We start from the raw sequence: 20,332 nt of genomic DNA, 5'->3' as shown, positions 1-20,332 counted from the left end.
CTCCGCATCACTCCTATGGCTCTGAAGCTATGATGCATCTCAGTTCTCTGGACTAAGCACTGTGCAGCTGGACTGAAAAGGTGCAGCTGGAAAGCTCACTGATACAGGTGCACTGGGCAAGCCCACAGGCATCCTTCAAAATGACATTCCTTTGTTCCAAAAATATTGCAGCATTTAATTACAGAACTCTCAAATTCAGACATACCTCTGCTTAGATAATATGCAGTATCCTTTACATTACTCTTTTTTTCTGTAGGCTTTCAGAAAGATTTTTAAACTATTTTTTTATCAGACATGAGGGCATTTTTATCTGAATTACTCCCCAGTTCTTACTTGTATTTCAGTACCATAGTTGCTGGAAGGACTTCTCTACATTGATAGAGGTGATAATGGCAGATTTCTTTGTAACAAGGTATCTGATTATGTTGTAAGTATGACCAAGTGCATTTATTTAGTTGCCCTAAGGGTGATGTTTTATCTTTTGCTTTACAGCACTTCAAACTTTTGAATCTGCTGTTTATAGACTATTGCCTGTATCGTACATCTGGGAAATTCCTCATGGGATACTGATAGCCACTATCTACAGGCTTTGTGAAAAACACGCTTAATGATCAATCCTGTATAAGCTTTAGTCAGCAATAAGGCTGTGTGTGATACTCTTGTCATGTTCATTCCTATTCCCTTTTGTATTTTTATTAATTATTCACCAGTGTGTTCAGGAAGAAGTATCAGAAGACATTAAGTCATGCGGAAGTCATAACTTGTATGACTATATCCAGTATGGATAGCCCTTCTTTTTTTTTCCAGATCATTTTCATGGACTCGTTAAAAAAATAACTTCATTTGAACAAACCCTATTCATAGTGTGGGTTTTAGAGAAGGAAATCTTGAATTTTTGAACAATCTGAAGTTAAGTACGATCATCTCCTTTTTTTAACCTTTTAAAACTTCTGCAGAGGAGGGATCGTGTAGGTCAGACATCCCTTAGAGATGTTTTGGGGAATGCCACAGTCCCAGGTTCAGACTCGTCCATTATGCAGCTGCTGAGGAGCACAGGGACATTTGAAGAACAGTCAGTAGTCTGTCCTTGTCCTTGGCATTGCTTTCTCACCCATGTGAATTGATGCATACTGCTTTAGTTCTTTCTTGGTCACAACAGCGTACCTTTGGAAGTGCTTCAGAGTTTAATGAAGTTTACTGGGAGGTTTCTGAGGTGCTATTAAGCTTCCAGACCAAACAGTCAGTGTGCATTGTGGTTTGCAGGCAGAACTGGCAAAAGGTGCCTTTTCTCACAACCTCAAATAAGAGCGAGTTGGAAAAATTAAAATCTGGGTCACTGCTTGTGATGAGTAAGCAGTTACCAGAGCATTGAGCTGCTTTTCCCCCCTCTGGGAAGCTGTAGAGGAACATCACAGCAACAAAATCCCAGTGCAGTTTGTTAGGCCTCCCTTGCTTATGAAGTTTCTGCTACAAGTTATTTTTTTTGCAGCTTTGGACTGTGTTATCCCTAACAAGGTTTCACTTTCTTACCTTATATGCTCTTCCTGCTTGTTAGATTTTTTTTTTTATGTGGACTACTATAGATCATATTAATCTATGGAGTGTTTTACTGGAGGAAAAATTGAATCTTTACAGAATGAAAGAAAAAGCTTAGCAGTGCCATAAAGTTACAGTAGACTGCATCACTCCCAGCAGTACATTCCAAATGAAGATGGAAATAATAGCCCCAAAAGTTAGTGCAGTTTGATTTAACAGGCTGGCTCTCTGATTTGTCTTTTTCTCATCGTAAGTTGATAATTTTAGCCGTAGGCTGGAAGTGCAGTTGCAGGTATGAAGAGAGAAGAGTGATGTGACCTGACTGACGACAGCAGAGTTCTGTGTTTTCTGTTCTGACTTTTTGTGTGGCTGACTCTCTGAGCTTTCTCATCTGTAAAACAGATAGGCTGGCCAGGTGGCACCCACTTTGGTTAGTGTTTGTGAAGTGCTTTGATCACTCAAAGTCCTCTTTTAGCACTAATTACTCCTCGAGTGTAGTCACGCGTGAAAGTGAACAGGGGCAGTCCGACTTCTGCTAGGAAGGATAAAGTGCGAGAAGCGGAGGGAGGGCTGAGCCCAGAACACACTGTGCCCAGGCTGCTGGAGGGTGTCTGGAGTCCAGCCAGCCTTCTGGTGCTGCAGAGAGAGCCTTTAGGCAAGGGTTTATCACAGGTCTGCACAATACCAGATCCATGTAGATCTGCAAGGTGTAAGCCCATGTGTGTGGATTCAGCAGAAGGAAAGGCAGGTGGTGCAGGTGAGCCTCTGCCCCCCGGGAATTAAACACATCACACCACACGAGAGGAGGTGCCTTGTGATCCTCTGCACCTGCCTGTTCGGCTTCATAAAGCTTTGGCCTCCTTGTCACTTCCCAACAGAAACCTGCAAGCAGAGTATGACCGTCTGAAGCAGCAGCATGACCACAAAGGACTGTCTCCACTGCCGTCCCCGCCGGAGATGATGCCGGTCTCTCCGCAAAGCCCCCGGGATGCTGAGCTCATTGCAGAAGCCAAGCTGCTTCGCCAGCACAAGGGCCGCCTGGAAGCCAGGATGCAGATCCTGGAGGATCACAACAAACAGCTGGAATCACAGCTGCACAGGCTGAGGCAGCTGCTGGAGCAGGTGAGTCCTCAGGCATTTCTTCTAGGTCTCTGTAGAGTCATTCTCCAAATGTGAAGCATTATCAATAACAACATACCAAGAAATCCTATCTGTTTGGGCTAGTCAGAGAAAAATATTAAATTGTTCTACAGGCTGCAAGTGAGAATGTGAAATGAGGTTTCAGTGTTCTTATTTAGTCTTCTTTCTTGTTCTGCTCAGAATTCAAATCCATTGCTTGCATGGATATATTTACTTAAAAACAGATAGAAAATTGTGTGTATTCATGGAATAAATAAAAATTACAGAGATATGAAGTAGTGAGTTGTTAATAACAACCTCTTCTTTTTTTTTTTTTCCAATGTTCAGCCACAGGCGGATGCCAAGGTGAATGGTACAACACTATCATCTCCTTCTACCTCTTTGCAGAGGTCAGGCAGCAGTCAGCCAATGCTTCTTCGTGTAGTTGGCAGCCAGACTTCAGAAACTATGGGTAAGATAACAAAGTTCAGATTGTCATAAAAAATAATTATAGTCCCATTTTCCAGAAAAAAAATTCCTTAAACGTGGAAAATAGGCTTCTGTTTAGTTCAAATGAGGATGAAGTTGGCATTTGCAATGGTCTTCGATGTCATCTGGCTATTACATGTTCATTATGATTCAGGCTTTTGCTTTTGATCATGATGCACACAGTAGCTTGGATATTTTGACATTAAACGCAAAGCTTACCCAGGGCTTGACTTCTGAAAACAAATATCACTGAAAAGCTAACTATTTTATTCAGACTGACTTTCCGTTATTAAGCATGACTGATTTAAATGTACATAGTATTAATTAGGGCTAGGAGACTAAGTGTATTATTAGTCATCCCCGTGTTAACTGACGTGATCTTATTTTTAATATGTTGTGGCTCAATCAGTAGGATTAACTGTCACTTACAGGCAGTGCTCATCTAGTGTCTTTTCTAAATACCACATCAGATGTGATAATGAACATCAAATGAGTTGTGGAGTAAGATTAAGTAATAATATTCTGTAGCTAGGGGCTGGAATTATTATTTTGGTGATTTTAGTAACTGTTCTGTAACATTTTCCTGATTTCTTATCTGTTACATAATTAGGAAGTATTTATTACCAAGCAGTAAGGATTTTTTGCTAGTAAAGAAAGCAATCAGTTTTTGCATCATCTTTAAACAAATGCACTTACATTACTTCAACAGGATAACATTTCAAGTGTGATGATAATATTCAGCTTCATACACAGAAATTTATTTAATATGTATTAGAGAGAGACTTAAGTGAGAGCTTTGCTTTTAACTGCTGTTAGTGAAAGTGTCAATGGCAGTGAGAGGTTGAATGGGAGGGGACATTCTGCTGTGTCTCAAGTGCTGTTGTGGTGGAAATGCAGCTTTTTGGGGGATATTTCTTCTATTCCAAGTGTAAGCAATAGTGTCAACCTGTGCCAGTATCAAACAAGATGGATTTTGTATGCCCTGCAACAAAAAATGTGAAATAAATTGTACTTTTAGGAATGCTTAAGTGAAATCCTGGGAGTGAGAGTTACAATCACAGGTAACAGCAATTTCATTTGGACTTTTCATTAGTCATATTACCAATAAGGAAATATTTTCCTATGTATGGCATACACAGAGAGACAGAATGTATCAGTGCAGTAATTTGCATCAGCTTTCTGAAGAAATGTCATGAATTTCATCACATAAAATATGTTAATTAAAATACACAGGAAAAGATAGGAAGGCAGTGGTTCCCAGCCATCTTATTAGAAGTCTTGTAGTTTGTAGTTTCTTATGTCATCCTATAGTAGGACAAAATACAATAATGTCCTTCTTTTCATTTGACTCAATATAATATCTTTCCCATTTAACTTGCAAGACTGGAATTAATTAATTAACATGATAGAGTCATATAAACTGCTGAAACTTTTTAAAGGAAATATTTAGACGTGACTTTATTTGATTTTTTTCCGATGGAGCTGATATGTGGAAGGACAGTGAGGTGTTGAGGCATTATCAGTATGATTGTATTGAGACTCAGCAAAGCCACACTGTTGGCAACATGAAGTGGAGCTTGTAAAAAGAATTACTAACCGAGCTAACAAACCGCAGCTAATTCAGTTTGTCGAGTCTCCTTTCACACCAGAAGGCTTTACTTGCTAGTCTGAGAGTTTTCTGAAGCATGGCTTAAAATACTCTTGAACTGTGAAGGGAAGCAGAGCAGTGATATAAATAATGCTCCCATGCAGAAAGCATGTGCCTGAAAATGAGGGAGCCATCCTTTCTGAGAAAAGACTGAGCTTCTCTAGGTCTCTTAGGTAATGAGGTAGTGTAGTGGTAGCTTTTATATGTTTTTCTCTTCAAAATTAGATGTTGGTTGTTTTTTTCTTTGAATGTAGACCTGCTGCACTTCTGTCTCTCTGCTTTCCCAGGGAGAGATGACTGTGAAAGGTTTTCCACCAGCAGTGTTGTCCATTTGGTAAAAGCTGTGACCCACTCAAATCCTAACTTACGAATAGAAGAGCTTATTCCTGTATTCCTGAAATACAGCTGGGCAAGTGGAAAGGTTTTGCTGCTCTTCTTATAGAGTCCTAATGGGAAAGTCCTTGTCTTTGGTCTTTCTCTCCCAGCAATGTAGCAGCAGAGGAGGTTTTCTGAGGCCTGTGAAGCAAGAGGCTGTTGCTGAACTTCATTTCATTCAGCTGCCACCAGAATATTTGACACTCACTCAGCTCTAAGCCTTTTGTAGGAACACAAATGGGGAAGGCTGTTTTGGCTAAAGAGAGGAGGCTGAGGTCCGAAGGTATCTTTACTTTTGTCAGGTTGCTTATTTTGTCATTTACAAGGAAGTGCTCAGGAAAGTCATCCAAATAAGGAAAAAAATAAAAATAATGCATTTTAAATAAAAGATACAGCATTTTTGAAGGTCAACACAGTTTGGTTTGTGTCAGCACTTAAGAGGACATTTGGAAATCAGTACCTGTCCTCAATTATCCTTGACCAGGACAGCAGAACCACCTCCTTCTTCTTCTGCTCTTTAGGGCCAGGAGGCTTTCTGTGGGCTGATAAAATCCTCAGCCTCTACCTCAGGGTAGAAGCAGCAAGATCTTGCTCTGAGTTGTCACCCTGACATCCAGCAAAGGCTGGAAGGACATTACTTTTGCTAAGACACCTCTGTCAGTGATGTGAAAGTAACTCATGGTGTGAGTTGATTTGTGTGAACCCAGCACCAGCAGAAAGCTGAACAAACTGCAAGCAGTCTCAGCAGCTATTTTTAGACCATTAATGGAATAAAAGAAGCTGATACAAAGACTATCATTTATATGAATTAAGTGCTTCTTGCAGACACTCTACCCCACCTCTTGTACTGGAGTGGGAGAAATCACTCTTAGTCAGTAATAACTCTTGTGAAACTCCTGGCCTAAGTATAGGCAGCCCTGAAGTGTTCCTTTAGTATCCCTTTTTCTAGGTTTTCCACTAGCCTGGAGCACCTCAATGTTTAAAGAACAAAAATGTTAACAGAAAATCAGAGTTTATTACTTGAGTAGGGCGAGACATGTTAGAATAAAGGGTCATTAAGTCGTTTTCAAAATTGTGGTTATTACAGCAGGCAAAATTACTTTTGTGTTTTAATGGGGATAAAAGACATCTAGCAAAAAAGAAGAATCTCATTTCAAAGTATATCCGTTAGGTGTATTCCTTTCCAGATGCTTTATTTGTATTGGAGGCTAGGGCATACAGTAAAAACAACATGAGGATTTTAGTTATATGAAACCATGAGCAAAAAAATTCCAGTAAAAATAAAATGTATTGAATTTCCCATTAAGATGCTGCCCTATAATCAGGTTATAGAAATTATTCAGTGGGAGAAATGTATTTTGCTTTATTAAACTGCTGCTAAACCCTTTTACAGTACAATTGAGTGTTCTTGGAGCACCAATCTGATGCAATTAAACTGTCAGAAATATTAATACTGATGCAGATGTGAATCTGGGTTTCTACTGATTTGTGCAGCTAGGCAAAGCAGTGCCAACATGAATCCAGCACTATTAGAAAGCTGCTCAACAGCAGCACTCACAACAGCAATTTCTTTTTCCATTAATAGAATAAGAGAAGCTGAAAGGACGAGTGTCTTTTATGGAACTAAATGTTCCTAGCAGACATTTTACCCTACTTCTTCTACCAGAGTAGATTATTTCTTAAATCCCTTTTTACAAATTAAAATCAGCATTAATTATTTCAAATTCATTGTTTAATTTCACTGATATCCTTATAAGGAAAGAGACACATAACAGTCAACAAAATTCACCTTTGAAATTTTGTTTGTATGCTAAGCAGAAAATATGTTTATTAAATGGACAGCTTTAGCTTTGTGAAGGACTTATGCAATAGCAAACTGTTAGCAAAGGGTTTTGTCTCTCAGGCAATGGTGTGGATTTGCTTTGCAGGTGAGGATGAGCTGCTCAGCCCTCCCCAGGACACAAGCACAGGTTTGGAGGAAGTGATGGAGCAGCTGAACAACTCCTTCCCCAGCTCCAGAGGTGAGCGCTGCTGCCCGTGGCAGATGAGAGGGAAGAAGATAAAAGTGCTTTCTGTTCCTTGATGTTTTCAGGGGGTTGTGTTTTGGTATCAGTTTTTTTGCTGCTCTTTGTTTTCATTTTAACAATAGCTGTAGAGAAACCTGTCTTGTTTAGAGTGGAGGAGCAGCCTGCTCCTCCTTTAGCTTAAGCTGCCTCCACAGGTAGCTCTTGCTAGATATGTGGATGAAAAAATGTCTGTATGAGGCTTTCTTCTCTGAGCATTTTCTTTGCTTCTTTTTTGTCATGTTCCTTTTCTCACGGCTTTTCTCCTTTTTGGTCAGTCCCCTTGTTGATTTATTTTTCATTACATGTCTTAGCACATTCTTCTTCTGTCCTTCCTTATCTTTCTCCAAGAAGAATCTGATGTGGAATAATATTAAAGTTCTAAGTCAAAGTTCTCAACCATGTAGCACTTGGGTCCAGAGGGATGGAGTAAAAATGAGTGGACTGCTTGTTAGTGCAGTGTGGGCTGCACTTGTATGTGCAGCCACAACATTTCTTTCACTTGTTTCCATTTTGCTCACTTCTGTTGTTTGCTAAAGATAATCAGTTTGTGTTACAGGGATTTATTTGTTCAACCTTTTTTCATTTAAGAAGTTCTTTTCTGAGCCCAGAGAAAATACTCTGATGCCAAGAAAAATGGCTTAGATTCCTAGCAGGAGATGGGAAGTTTGGGATATTGCCTGTTGCTGTGAAGGAAGGCTCAGACATAAATCTCTTGGCAAGAGAAAGTCACAGTGTCTGTTGGCAGCCTGTAAAATGGATTTCAGTAGGGGCATAGACTTTCCACAGGGCCTTTTGCACAGGTTTCACAAATCACCCAGAGGTTCTTCTTCAGCAGAGAAATGCATTAACCATTGTACTAGACCTTCAGTGGAGTCAAATTTTCTCCATCCTTTGGTTTCAAAGTGAGCTCAGCTCTCACCAGACATCACCCGTGAGCAATGGAAAAAAAGGCAGGAAAAACCATATAAGATCTCATGCTGTAGATCAAAAGATGGAATCATTTAGAAAGATCTCGTGGAAGAAAATCCAAGCCAATAAATAACTGTATTCATCTCAACATTATGTGAAAAAGTCATATGTCCAGCCCTCATTTTGTCTCAATATTAATTATGAGAGACAACAGATGAAAAATCTTTCATATGAAGGTAAAAGTGGACTTATTTTTAAAATTGCTGTGTAGACAAGGTTGCAACAGGCAGTTTTCTTATCAGTGACCATCATTTGTGTAAATATGTTGTATTTAGGAGATCTTGCATAATTGTCTAGATGTAGATAGCCCATGTGTTAAAATATTCACTAAACTTGAACAGTTAGGTTTCTCTGTTCTTCATGTATCTTTTGATGCATTTGCATGAATGCCAGCTTTGTGTTTTTATTTTTGGTTGAGGTATAGGAGTGGTCTGAATAGGCTCTCTGTAAGAAACAGTTCATCCTACAAACAGTGCAGATGGATTTCCATTCATTGGTTGATGCAGAGGGCTACTGACATTGTCAATTTTGATGAGATCTTGTGCAAAATTCTGTTACTGGAGTTTTCTTCTGTTCCAGTTTTAACAATTAAATTATAGTCAGCTGATCTCCACATACACAAAGCTCACATCCACAGCTGATCTGCCTCAGCCTCATGTAAACCTTCGCTATGACATGAAGGATGTTGAGGTCAGTCAGATTCCAGAGGCATCAGGGATGCAGTAAAAAGAAAAGAAAGCAGAGTTGACTGGTCTCAACAAACTACTGAATCAGGAACCTTTTTGCTGTTGAGAGGTACAAATCTGTATCTCAGGTTCCTAATCTATAATAAAAGATAATAATCTAAGATAAAAGAGTGAAAGCACTTTGGCAAAGCAGCCCGAGAAAAGGGCTGAGTGTGAGGACTCAGGTGTGGTGCAAGTCAAATTTTGTTCCTTTCCATTACAAATTGGATAGAATCTCAAGGTATAGGTAGAATACCTACCTCAAGTAGGTATTTTGAAAACAGAACAATAAAACCAAACAAGCATTGAGCACAGATCCATAAGGAATACATTTTATTATATTGTTTCTTATTAAGTAGAATTAAAAAACTGTCAAATGCAAGAAACACAGTCATCTGAGTGTGACATTCAGAAATGGGTTGTGATACAGGAGCTGAGGAAGCTGGGGCTGTTTAACCTGGAGTAAAGGAAGCTCAGGAGAGACCTCACTGCTCTCTACAACTCCCTGAAAGGAGGTTGTAGTGAGGTGGGGGTCAGTCTCTTCTCCCAAATAGCAAGTGATAGGACAAGGGGAAGTGGCCTAAAGTTGTGCCAGGAGAGGTTTAGATTGGATATTAGTGAAAATTTCTTCACGGAAAGAGTTGTGAAGCATTGGAACAGGTTTACCAGGGAAGGGGTGGAGTCAACAACCATGGAGGTATTTAAAAGATGAGTAGATGTGGGACATGGTTTAGTGGTGGAATTGGCAGTGCTGGGGTGGACTCAGTGATCTTAAAAATCTTTTTCAACCTTAATGATTCTATGAAATGTCATTTCTTTGTGGCTTGTAACAACAAGCATGTTAAATTTCAAGCTGAATATCCAGCATGTCACAGCATAGAGAGTGACACGCCTTTTGAATCAGGGACATGATTCTGGATGTCCTATTGCCAGTAGGAGAACAGCAACTTGGAGGAGTGCAGAACAATGTGACAAGAGCAAACTGGACTCTGGAAGCTTTGGTTGTGAGAAAGGTTCAGAGTTGAATAAGCAGTGAAGAGAGAAGAGGACTGAATTTCTGTGCTTGGGTGCACAGATGTGTAATTGAGCATCACAGGATACAAATTAACAGCTAAATATTTAGTCTAAATACTGTTAAAAGCACCTGAAGAGTAAGATTTGCTCAGGCTGGAAAGCAGGCTCTTATTTTGAACTTCTGAAACAAAGCAGTAAAATGTAGTAGCAATTAATTGTCACTCACCTGGAGATAGATTCCTTATGATTAAGATATTTTCCAAGCTTTTGCTGCGTAGTGTTGTTTTTAAAAGGGCATCAAGGCTTCATAGCATCATTTTGAATGTATTTTAGATCTCAGCTGCAATAGCTTGTGTACTATATACCTTTTATAGGGGTTTTGTTTATTGTCTCTTCAGTTTAACCTTTTGGCAGTTCTTGGCATTTCCTAAGGAGCACAGGACCTTCATGCTCCTTGCATAGCTGGCTGTTGAAGCCGAAAGCTGTTTCATTTCTGGAGAGAAATTCTGCTGAATACCTGATGATTGCTGTCCTTAAGGAATTTTTCTTTCCTTTTAATCTACAAGGTTTCCCATCCATTCCTCTTTTACTTTGCTGCTCCCAGCAAATTCACAACTGCTGCAGCTGCTTCAAACAGCTGCTGTGCTAACTCAAAACAGATGTCAAAGCCAGAGGTCTGACATTTAGTGGAAATCTACCATTAAATACCACCTCAGTGGTTTATTTGACCCTGCTTGATAATGGGCCACAGAGGAAAACATTTTCACGCTGTATTTGTGCCCAAACTACTAAATCTCCAGGGAATTGGTTCACAGTTAGAAATCAAGATTGGCAGGCTAGTATTTTTAAAGCCAAATTCATCTCTCCTGCAGCACTGAGCACAGAAAAGTTGTACCGCTTCTGGTGGATCTCATGGTGGACCAGGCTGAGGTTTGCAGTTGTAGTTCCATGGTGACTGCTTTCTGTGAATGATATTCAGAGAGGAATTTAGGGGCAGAAGTTCTTGAGCTGACTGAAGTTGGTGAGAGCACTTCCCAGATTCCAGGCCCTGCTGGATTTTCCCCAGCAGGGCCCTTGCTGGGGAATAATGAAGACGTGGGAGCCAAGAAGTGGTTAGAAATGAGACCATGATGGCTTAAAAGAGCTAAGAGGACATGACATAACTTGAAAACGTTTGGAAAGAGATCAGTATTCACTTACTGTTTAGTGTGGTATTGCTTAACACAGATGTGGTCTTGTGCAGTGAAATTACAAGACCCCACAGCAATAAATGAGTGACACTAAGAATAGCGCCATTTTTTTAGAAGTTTTTATTTTTATCTCAATCACATTAAAACACACCAGTCACATTTTCTCCTCTCACTTTTGCATCAGCCAGGCTCTGTTATGAGGGGGACTAATGTCCTAAGTGGAACTAGCAACTTTCAGCACTGCAAATAATGCAGTTTCTCTTATTGTGACAGCAAAATAATACACACTTTTCACACCTTACTGAATCAGTGGAAGAGTACCATGGAGTTTATATTGTGGGGTATTCTGGAAATATTCTTCCAATTGAGATATCCTGGCCCCTTCTGGATTGTATCACCTTGTCTGTGCTGTGGTCCTGCATCCCACAGCAGTGAGCCTGCGTGACTGAGATCCCTCATCACTCTCCGTGGTACAACAGTACTGATCTGGCTGAGCCTCTAGAGCTGCAGATGGGGTGGTGAGGGGGAGGACTAGGTTTTTCATGTTTTATAATGCCCAAATGTGTACCTTTGCCTGTGATAGAATGTCATGCAGCTTTCCAAAAAAGAAGAAGAAAGAAAAACTCTTCTATTTTTTAGGAGCAGGAAGTCTTGATTTGAGCAGGAATAATAGATAATTAGGCACCCATGGATTACGTATCAGTATTTTGATACCTTACAGGACACAAATTTTCAGAACTGCAGCAGTATAGACAATCTTTTTCCTCTGCAATTTATGCCAAACCATACTCTTTGCCTTAAAACTTCGAAACACACATTCATTCATATGCAAAGAAGGAAATAACGTAAAATCCATTAAACCCTTTTTAATCTTCCTCCAGTAGAAATTAGCTGTTACCGTAGTAGCACTGCTCTTTTTTGCATTTAACAAATTCTAGGGCTGATTACTCACCACAGACTGTCCTCACCAGCTGTTTTGTGTGGTGCTGAGCTGTCCCAGTTACCTTTAAATGCATTCATTTTCAAGCAGAATCCACTCTGTCTCACGTAGATTTAAATTAAACACTGTGTAGCTGCACCTGGTGGTGCTTGTCCAGGCAGGTAGGCATTTCTTAAGACCTCCAGAAGGATCCAGTATTTTACATGTGAAGAGTTCCTTCTCTCTTCTTGACCCAAGCTAAACAGTCACCTGCTGGATCTCATTCCTACCCCAGGACTCTTGCACACCAGTCTGTACTAGGCTGCAGTTCCTTGGAGTCCTCAACTAGACCACCTGCTGACCTAAACTCTGGGGCTCTTCCTCAGATGACCAAAGCATGCAGTGGATTTTACATCTTCAAGGATTTACTGTTGCATGATTTATATTGGTGAGAGATTCCCTCCCAGAAGGCATTTTTTAGGGAATTCATGACTCCTGATAAAAGTGCCAGAGGAGGTCTCAGGCTCTGTAGGCACATGTGTAAGTCCTAGAGAGTTAGGCAGGTCTACAAGGTGGAGTCCTTAGTGAAGGGATACCTCTCCTGGCCATCAAACCCTGGTGCCTCTGTGCACCACCAGCACGTTTGGTACAGACTTCACCAGAGTCCAGGCTGCGCTGAGGAGCAGAATAAAAACCCACACACATGCAGAGCATGTTATTATCAAACCTGTTATTGTCATTTCTAATCGTAAGTGTGCTGCTGGAGAGAGGGAGAAGGGCAGGAAGGGAATGGTAACCTTAGCTGTCCAGGCCTTCAGAGGCTGCCCCAGCCCTTTCCATTGCCTGGAGTTTGTGGCTGAGCCATGGCTTTGGCCCGTGGTGGTCAGTGATGCCATTCCTTTCCTCTGCCCTCTCCTCCTCTGCTTTCCTGCCTCTGCCCAGCTCTGTTCTGCTGTTGACCCTTGTTCTGCAACTTGTAAAATATCTGCAAAGCTATTTATTGCCTTCCTTCCCTTCTCCTGCAGGCTTCCATACCTAGTGAAAAACTCGATAGCAATTAGGTTACTGTGACCACAGTGTTCTCCCATAGGTATCTGTCTCTATCCCTGTTGTCTCATACATTGCTTACAATTACATCTTTTCCAGCAGCTCTGGGACAAAGATCACCCTCTTTCTTGAACAGCATCTACCACAGTGACTTTCTCACCTCAGACTGCAAGTCTGGCCCTGCCAGTGCGGGCGGTGATGTGACAGTGAGACACTGCTTCTGGAGACAGCAAGCCTCTTACTGTTGCTGGCTGTGTGTTGGGAAGGGAGTGTTTGCTGTTGATTGACACCTGGCTTTCTTTGTTTAAAAAAAAATATGCTATGGGAAGTGTTTGAGAAGAATCAGCGTGATCAAAGTGTGGCTTCCATGAAGGCTTCTTAGGAATATCTTTTCAGATAAACCCATTATTGACTCCTCCATTTTGGCAGTTCTTGAACATGATGATGCTTTCCCTTTTTTCCCTTTTTCCTTGATTTTTTTTTCTCTCTCCCTCTGTCCCTCCAGTTTTACCATGCTTGCAGATCAGCATGTTCCAAACATATTTTGGAATATATTTATCTTGAACGTGAGCATGTTGTTTTCCAGTGTACAGCTCTAAGTGTAAAATAAGTGTGTGTGTACACATATGTGTATATTTATTAATGGATACCTCAATGTATATAGGACATAATGCAATGTAAAATGCCTGGATAAATTAATTTGACATTGGGAAAAATTATTTTACTGCTTACACTGATTGCCAAACATACTCAACTTCAGGAAGTAGGATGCTCAGAAAGTGAATTCAGATCTTCTCTGCAATCCTTATTCTCAACTGAAAAGCCTATAAGTTGGGGCTGGTGGTTTTCTCAAGTGTTTTGTGAGGTTAAACCAAGCCACAGGTGACAGAACTGTTGTTGAATAAATCAGGTCAGAATCATCAGTGGATTTCAGTGCACTTTCAGTCTTTCTTTAAGCAGAAATGCATTTTTATTTAATATTAAATATCTAAATGGAAATTGAAGTGTCTCTTACAGTATAAAATATATGTTCATGTGTGGTTTTTTCCCTTTCTTTTCTGATATATATTCCACTTCCTCTCTCTGTTCCTAAAGGAAGAAATGCCCCTGGAAAGCCAGTGAGAGAGGTTAGTGAGACGCAGGCTCACTGCCATGGCTTCTGTTTGTCACAGCTTGCTTTCTGTGCCCAGCATGCGTGTGACACAGCACGGGTTTGCTTGGGTTTGGTGAGGGTTGGGGGTGGTTTTATTTTGCTTTGGATTTTGTTTGATTTTGCTGAGTGCATTCCCCATGTGTGCTGTGACAGTAGTGTACCTCTCAACTTTCAATGGAAACAATGTCAGCTCAGGGCTCTGCATTTTCTTACATCCTCACAGAGGTGGAAAATCAGAAATGGGGAAGAGAAAATAATACATTGAAATTAAGCCTCTGAATGATAAATGTTGTCAGCAAATACGCTGCAGTCATTGACTTATATTCTGATGCTCTTGTATGTAAGTGCAACAGGGAGACCCATGTCTCTTGCTGTTCTGCTTACATAATCACAGTTTTATTTACATATATGTGCCCATGTACCAACTATCATCTCCAGTTACCAAATAGTTTTTTCTCTTTTCCTTTAGAATAGTGAGAGTTGAGAGGTATGAGAGATTCAGGTGTTTTAATTTCCTGGTGTACTGTTGCAGAATGAAGAATGCTACTAACATTCACCAGCTCCACAGTGTTGTATTGAGCAATGCAAATGGTTGATGGTTTTCACTGTGCACTTTGGACATGGTTGGTTTGATGCAAAATAGGTTTTGGAATTTGTGTGTCACTGCTCATTAATGGAGGGAAACGTTTTGCGCTGTGTTGTCACAGCACCTTTGAAAGTATTTCCAGAGAGCCTTGATTTTTCCTCTGTGGAGCTGCTCTTCACTTGCCAACCAGATATAACGTTTGAAAGTTTAATTTCTAGCAAAAATTATTATTAAAGACAAAATATTCAGAGACTGCCTGAGTGCAATTGCAGTATCTGTGAAATGACCTTTCCCACACAGAAGGTGTTCTGTGTGGATGAGGCAGAAATTGAAAGGTAACCCAGTTTCCAAACTTCTGCTGGTGCAGAGGGACGGGCTCATGGAAACACACTGCACTGGGGTTTTTAGCAGAGCTGTTGTGAACCCCCAGCCACTGACAAGCTACCCTGGTAAAGCCAGGATTTGTCCTGATGTGATGCCTCGAGGTTCTCTGCATTGGCTATACGAGCTGGGACAGGTCCAGCTACTTTGAGGTGTAAGATCTTTGGTACAGATTAAGTCTGTCTTCAAATGGCAGGTCCTCTCATATGGATCAAAAAAGAGTGCTTGGGATGACATCAACAGACTGCACCAGTCCAGAAATTTTATGTAAATTATTTCACATTCCGCCCTGCATTTTCTTGGCTCATACACTGAGAATTTTTCTCCAATTCAGCAAAACATGACATTGATTTCCACTATCCTCATTCATATTTATGCCTATTATTCAAAAAAAGCTTCTGATGCAGAGGGCGCACTTTGTACAATTAATTAAAAAAAAAAAATTGGCGTGTTCTACCCAGTCAGATTCCAGCAGCTTAACCCTGAAAATCTGACTTGAGTGAATCACTCATCACTCTCCAGCTGAGTTTGTGCTCACTAACTGTTCCAGAGGAGCCTTAGCAACTTGCAGAGCTGAATATATAACTCAATTGTCCACCTACTTATGAAGTATGAGCTAAGGTATAGGACAGCTTTTGTACTATGTGTGAATTTATTTGTGCAAAGGCAGATCATGTGGTTTTAAACCCACCTGGCCAAGTTCTGATCTCATTACTCACATTAGGTATTGTCTTCATGTGTAATCCCATGGCTTTGGTATCATTACTCAGTATGAATAAGGGTATCAAAATCCAAACGACCAACAGGAAGGATTTTTCTTTTGTCAGGGAAGGGTTAGAAATCTGTGATCCTGAAAAAGGCCCTGCATTGTGTTGGGGTTTCTTAATTTACTTTCTATCCACTCTTTCCAGTCTGAATGCTCCACATATATTTCTCTGACAAGCTGTAGGATAACATTGGTATTCCATTACTGTGCCCCCACCCACGGGCCTTAATTCTGTTAGAATCTCTAAAGCAAATTCAGCAAATGTGAAACACATCATTCTATGTGTGACCAGAAGTGATGTAGTTAATGTCTACAGAAATAGGTGTCTTCTGCTTTCCAAGCAAATGCAGCTGTGGTTTTTATATGTTGAAGTTAATACTGTCCATGTCCATTTTGAGCTTTATTGCTGCATTTCAATGTGTGTGCTAGTTTTTTTCTTTCACAGCAGCATTTTTCAACCTTTTAGTGCCCCAAACATGGAGAAGACTTTTTCAGCTTTAGTGTTTAAAAAAAAAAAAAAAAAAAAAAGGAATTAATACTTTCTTTGATGGCATTACTTTAGAAATATGAATAATAATGGAGAACTGATCCGTATTTTTCTAAGTGCTTTTAGAACAGTATTTTTCTCATTTGCTTCTTAATTAAAAATGTCAATGTCCTACGTTTTTAGTATTGGAGAGAGCCAGTAAGCAGCATTCAATAGAAGCAGCAGAGCTCTATGGAAACAGCCAGTGAATTCTGAGCCCTTATTTAGGTAACAGACATTACAGAAAGGGGTGCATTCCTTGCACATGCAGTACCAGGAGATTATCGTATATTTTGTTCTCAGCTGTTTGCAGTCTGGATTAACCTGGCTGTTAATCTCTTCTCCAATAGAGGCAAAAAAAAGCTGCTGGCAGTGCAGTGACACCCAGCTGAGGGTCCACCAGTTGTATGGCTGGGGCACAGCTGTATCATCCACTCCTCTGGCCCATTCTGCCATCCCATGGCTGTCCTGGAGACTGTGGTCCCCAGGCTACTGCACTTTACAGCCCAGCTATTAACATAAACTGCAGTCAGCAGTGGTTTATGGTCATGCTCTGAGCTGTAAACTCAGATGGCTCAGGAGAAGACACAAAATTGTTCAGGTTTTGTGCAGAGGAAATTAAGAACTGTGTGGAGAGGGAGTGTGGATGTTGTGGGGAACAGGAAGTCATATCTCCTTAATCACCCAGCATGTCTCTGTGCAGCTTTTGAGGGGAGAGACTGGATTCAAAGCATGGTTATTTAAAAAATACAGCATCACTTAACAAAGAAAAAAATATTACTGGACATTTCTGTAATTTTTGTGTATCCGAAAGTACCTAGGGATTCCTGGATGCATAAGGAGTTCTTGGCTTGTGTTTCAATTACCTGAACAATTTAGCAGTTTGTATCTACTGTGGCATACTTTTAAAAGGCTTTTTTTATATGTTTTTGGTTGAAGTTATCCTTTCTCACCTTGCCTCTTTCTGATAGAACAGAATAGTATTAACAAATACTAATTTTTTCTGATGATGGGGTTTAGCAGTTTGGGTTGCTCTGAAAGGATGATCACTCTTCCTGAGCTGGGAATGAGTGGTATTGGAAACCCTGAAGAGCCGTAGAGTCCCATTGTTGTTTCTAGAAACAACAGATGACAACAAATCTGAATGAGAGACCATAACCCCACAAGCAGCCCTGTCTCTCACAGCTGGCAAGCCAGCTATAACCTCACTCTGCTTATACCAGGGTTATTCTGATAAAGCCATGTCAGAGTTTCAGGTAAGTAGGAGCAGCCCTGGGGCAGTTACCTTCCTGTTTGCATAAGCATCTCCCATATATATGTTCTTGCTTTCATATGACTTTGTCAGATTCTCACTTTTTGTGGTGTAATTTGCTGGATTGATCTCAGCCTGCATGATGTCACTGAGAGAGATTATCCCTTACATCTAAAATACATGTGGTAGGATACATTTATTTTAAAGTAAACTATATTTTGACCAAAACTTGTCAGGAATTTTTCATACTCGGTTACTTGTCGTGCTGATGAGCAAATTACAAGTTTTTGCTTAGGATGAATAGGGTGGCTATACTTTAATGATTTATGGATGAAATTGCTAGTTGTTGGTGCATCTGTTTCTCTGTGCATTAATGCAATTAGCAAACTGTCACCAGATTAGAAGCAAGTATTGCTTTGTATCGATATCTGGCAAACTGTGCCACACATAGCACAGCTCACTGCTGAATGGACAGCTTGTTGAATAGCTGTCATTTAGATCCAGCCCAGTTTTGAGTAATGAAGGCTACATTTAAAAAAAAAAAATCTAACAACTTTAAAAAAGAGTATTTGAATTTAGAAGGTGGTAGTAGTTCTCCAGAAGAAACAAACCTCTGGGGTTGTTCAGCCTGGAGAAGAGTAGGTTTCAGGGAGACCTCATTGTGCCAGTACCGTAAGGGGCTTATAAAAAAGGAAGGGAGAGGGACTTTTTATGCAGGCAGATAAGTGACAGGACAAGGAGCAATGGTTTAAATAGAGGGGAGGTTTAGATTAGAGGTTAGGAAGAAACTCTCAGAGGGTGGTGAAGCACTGGAACAGGCTGCCCTGTTGTGGATGTCCCATCCCTTGAAGTGTTCAAGGCTGGGTTGGATGGGGCGCTGAGCAACCTGATCAATTGAACAGCATCCCTGCCCGTGGCAGGGAGGTTGGAACTAGATGGTCTTTAAGGTCCCTTCCAAGACAAACCATTCTCTGATTCTCTGAATGGTTCTCAGGTAATTTTATTCTATTCCGTAAATGCTGCTGAACTAATGTCACTCCAAGCTCTTTTTACTGTAGAAATGTCAATAGTGCATGAAAACCATAATATATGGGCATTTGGAAAAGGATGGTGAGTCTGATCTGCCACACAGTGAAGGTTCATTCCTATCAGAGAAGACAGTTGTGTCAGGAGGGACACCCACGATGTAAGTGTTTAGTGGTAACAGTCAGGCTCTGGCACATTACAGATAGAGACTGCATGAAAGGTGTATTCCTGGGTGCCCTGGTCATGTCCTCCCTTCATTTGGGTGCTCCTTCCTCAGTGACCATGGTGAGGACTCAGCATCCAGGCTCCTGCAAAGCATTTCTGGGAAGCAGAGTTGTGGGCAGATGGCATTGCACCTCCCGTGTTTTTCCAGACAAGTACTCTGTCACAAGTGCTCTCAGAGAGTAAATCAAACCCCCTCAGGCCACAGCAACATACAGTTTGTTTAGTAATACCTCACTTGTTATAAATGTTCAGTTGCTGACACTGCAGTGAGGGGTCTTCTTGAGTTGGAGGTCACGTGCACTTCTTTGCATCTAAAAAAATCTTTCTTCAGCAATTATTTTCTAACTCTTCTTTTAACTCGTTTATGTGTTTGGCCTCAACATCAGCCTGTGGCGATGAATTCAGTAATACAATTATGTGCTGTGTGGAATATAATTTCCTTCTGCTTGTTTTAAGACCTTCTGTCTGCTCATTCCTCTTTGTCCTTGCAAGAAATCTTGAGCATTCAGTCCTTGATTTCGGTGCTCATCTTATATGGTGACTAGATCTGTGTCATATTCCATCTTCAGTCATACTTTTTTCAGGAGGGAGATTCCAGATGGGATTCAGCTGTTTAAAATGTGATGTTTCTGTCATTTGAGGTGCCAGAAGGTATTTGAGACAATCATAGAAGGCTGAAAATCTGACAGAAGACTTGCAGGACACCCACACTCTTCTGAACAGAAGTGAGAGACGAGACAGGGTATGCCAGGGGCCTAAAATGGCAACTTTTGGCAATTTAATCTCCCTGTCTTCAAGTCTGTTTGGTCTCTAATTGTGATGAATCCATTCCTTACTGCCCATCAGTGTTGCTGCCTTTCTTTTCCATTGAAGCAGTGGTGACACAAATGTAAGAAGTTGCAGGTTTCATCTCCAGAATTGTACTGCATGTTTGTTTATCACTTCTGTGTAGGAGGTTTTGGTTATACCATCTTAGGACTTTAGAGTGGTTATGGGTGAGAAGAAATGTATAAATGAATCACTGCACAGTAGTTAGTTGATAATTGTGGCATCTTTGTTTCTGCTGGACTGCTGTCTGAAAAGGAAAAGATATTTTAAAAATTATTGAATGAGCTGAGCTGCTTAGTTTGGTCATTATTATATGTCTGTGCAGGTATCCTGCTGGGAGCTCTTGGGTTTAATGATTTAGTTAATTACTGCTGATCTGTTTGTTTCTGGTTTTCTCCTTGATAGAACATTGAATGCTCAAACACTTTCAGCATCAGTCAGAAGCTTTTCTGTGATGTCAATGGACTTAATTGTTGCTTTTGGTGAACATTG

General features: G+C 40.6%; 1 protein-coding gene across 20 annotated transcripts in view; it reads left to right on the top strand.

Annotated features, from left to right (window-relative positions):
• The window catches only part of DMD (dystrophin), a 1,059,271-nt gene that overhangs the window by 1,036,210 nt on the left and 2,729 nt on the right, over positions 1 to 20,332 (top strand). For 11 of the 20 annotated variants that reach the window (XM_064646827.1, XM_064646830.1, XM_064646829.1 and 8 more), the window contains 3 exons: positions 2,415 to 2,658; positions 3,004 to 3,127; positions 7,096 to 7,188. In XM_064646827.1, the coding sequence (XP_064502897.1) occupies positions 2,415 to 2,658; positions 3,004 to 3,127; positions 7,096 to 7,188 (461 nt within the window). Of the gene's footprint in view, positions 1 to 2,414; positions 2,659 to 3,003; positions 3,128 to 7,095; positions 7,189 to 7,259; positions 8,916 to 14,192; positions 14,225 to 20,332 lie in introns of those variants that run through there. The other 9 variants (XM_064646828.1, XM_064646832.1, XM_064646831.1 and 6 more) reach the window with 4 other exon arrangements.

Source organism: Pseudopipra pipra, chromosome 2 (assembly GCF_036250125.1).
Source record: "Pseudopipra pipra isolate bDixPip1 chromosome 2, bDixPip1.hap1, whole genome shotgun sequence".
Lineage (NCBI taxonomy): Eukaryota > Metazoa > Chordata > Aves > Passeriformes > Pipridae > Pseudopipra > Pseudopipra pipra.
The sequence above is the reverse complement of the archived record's forward strand: the minus strand, read 5'-3'. Positions and strand labels throughout refer to the sequence as shown.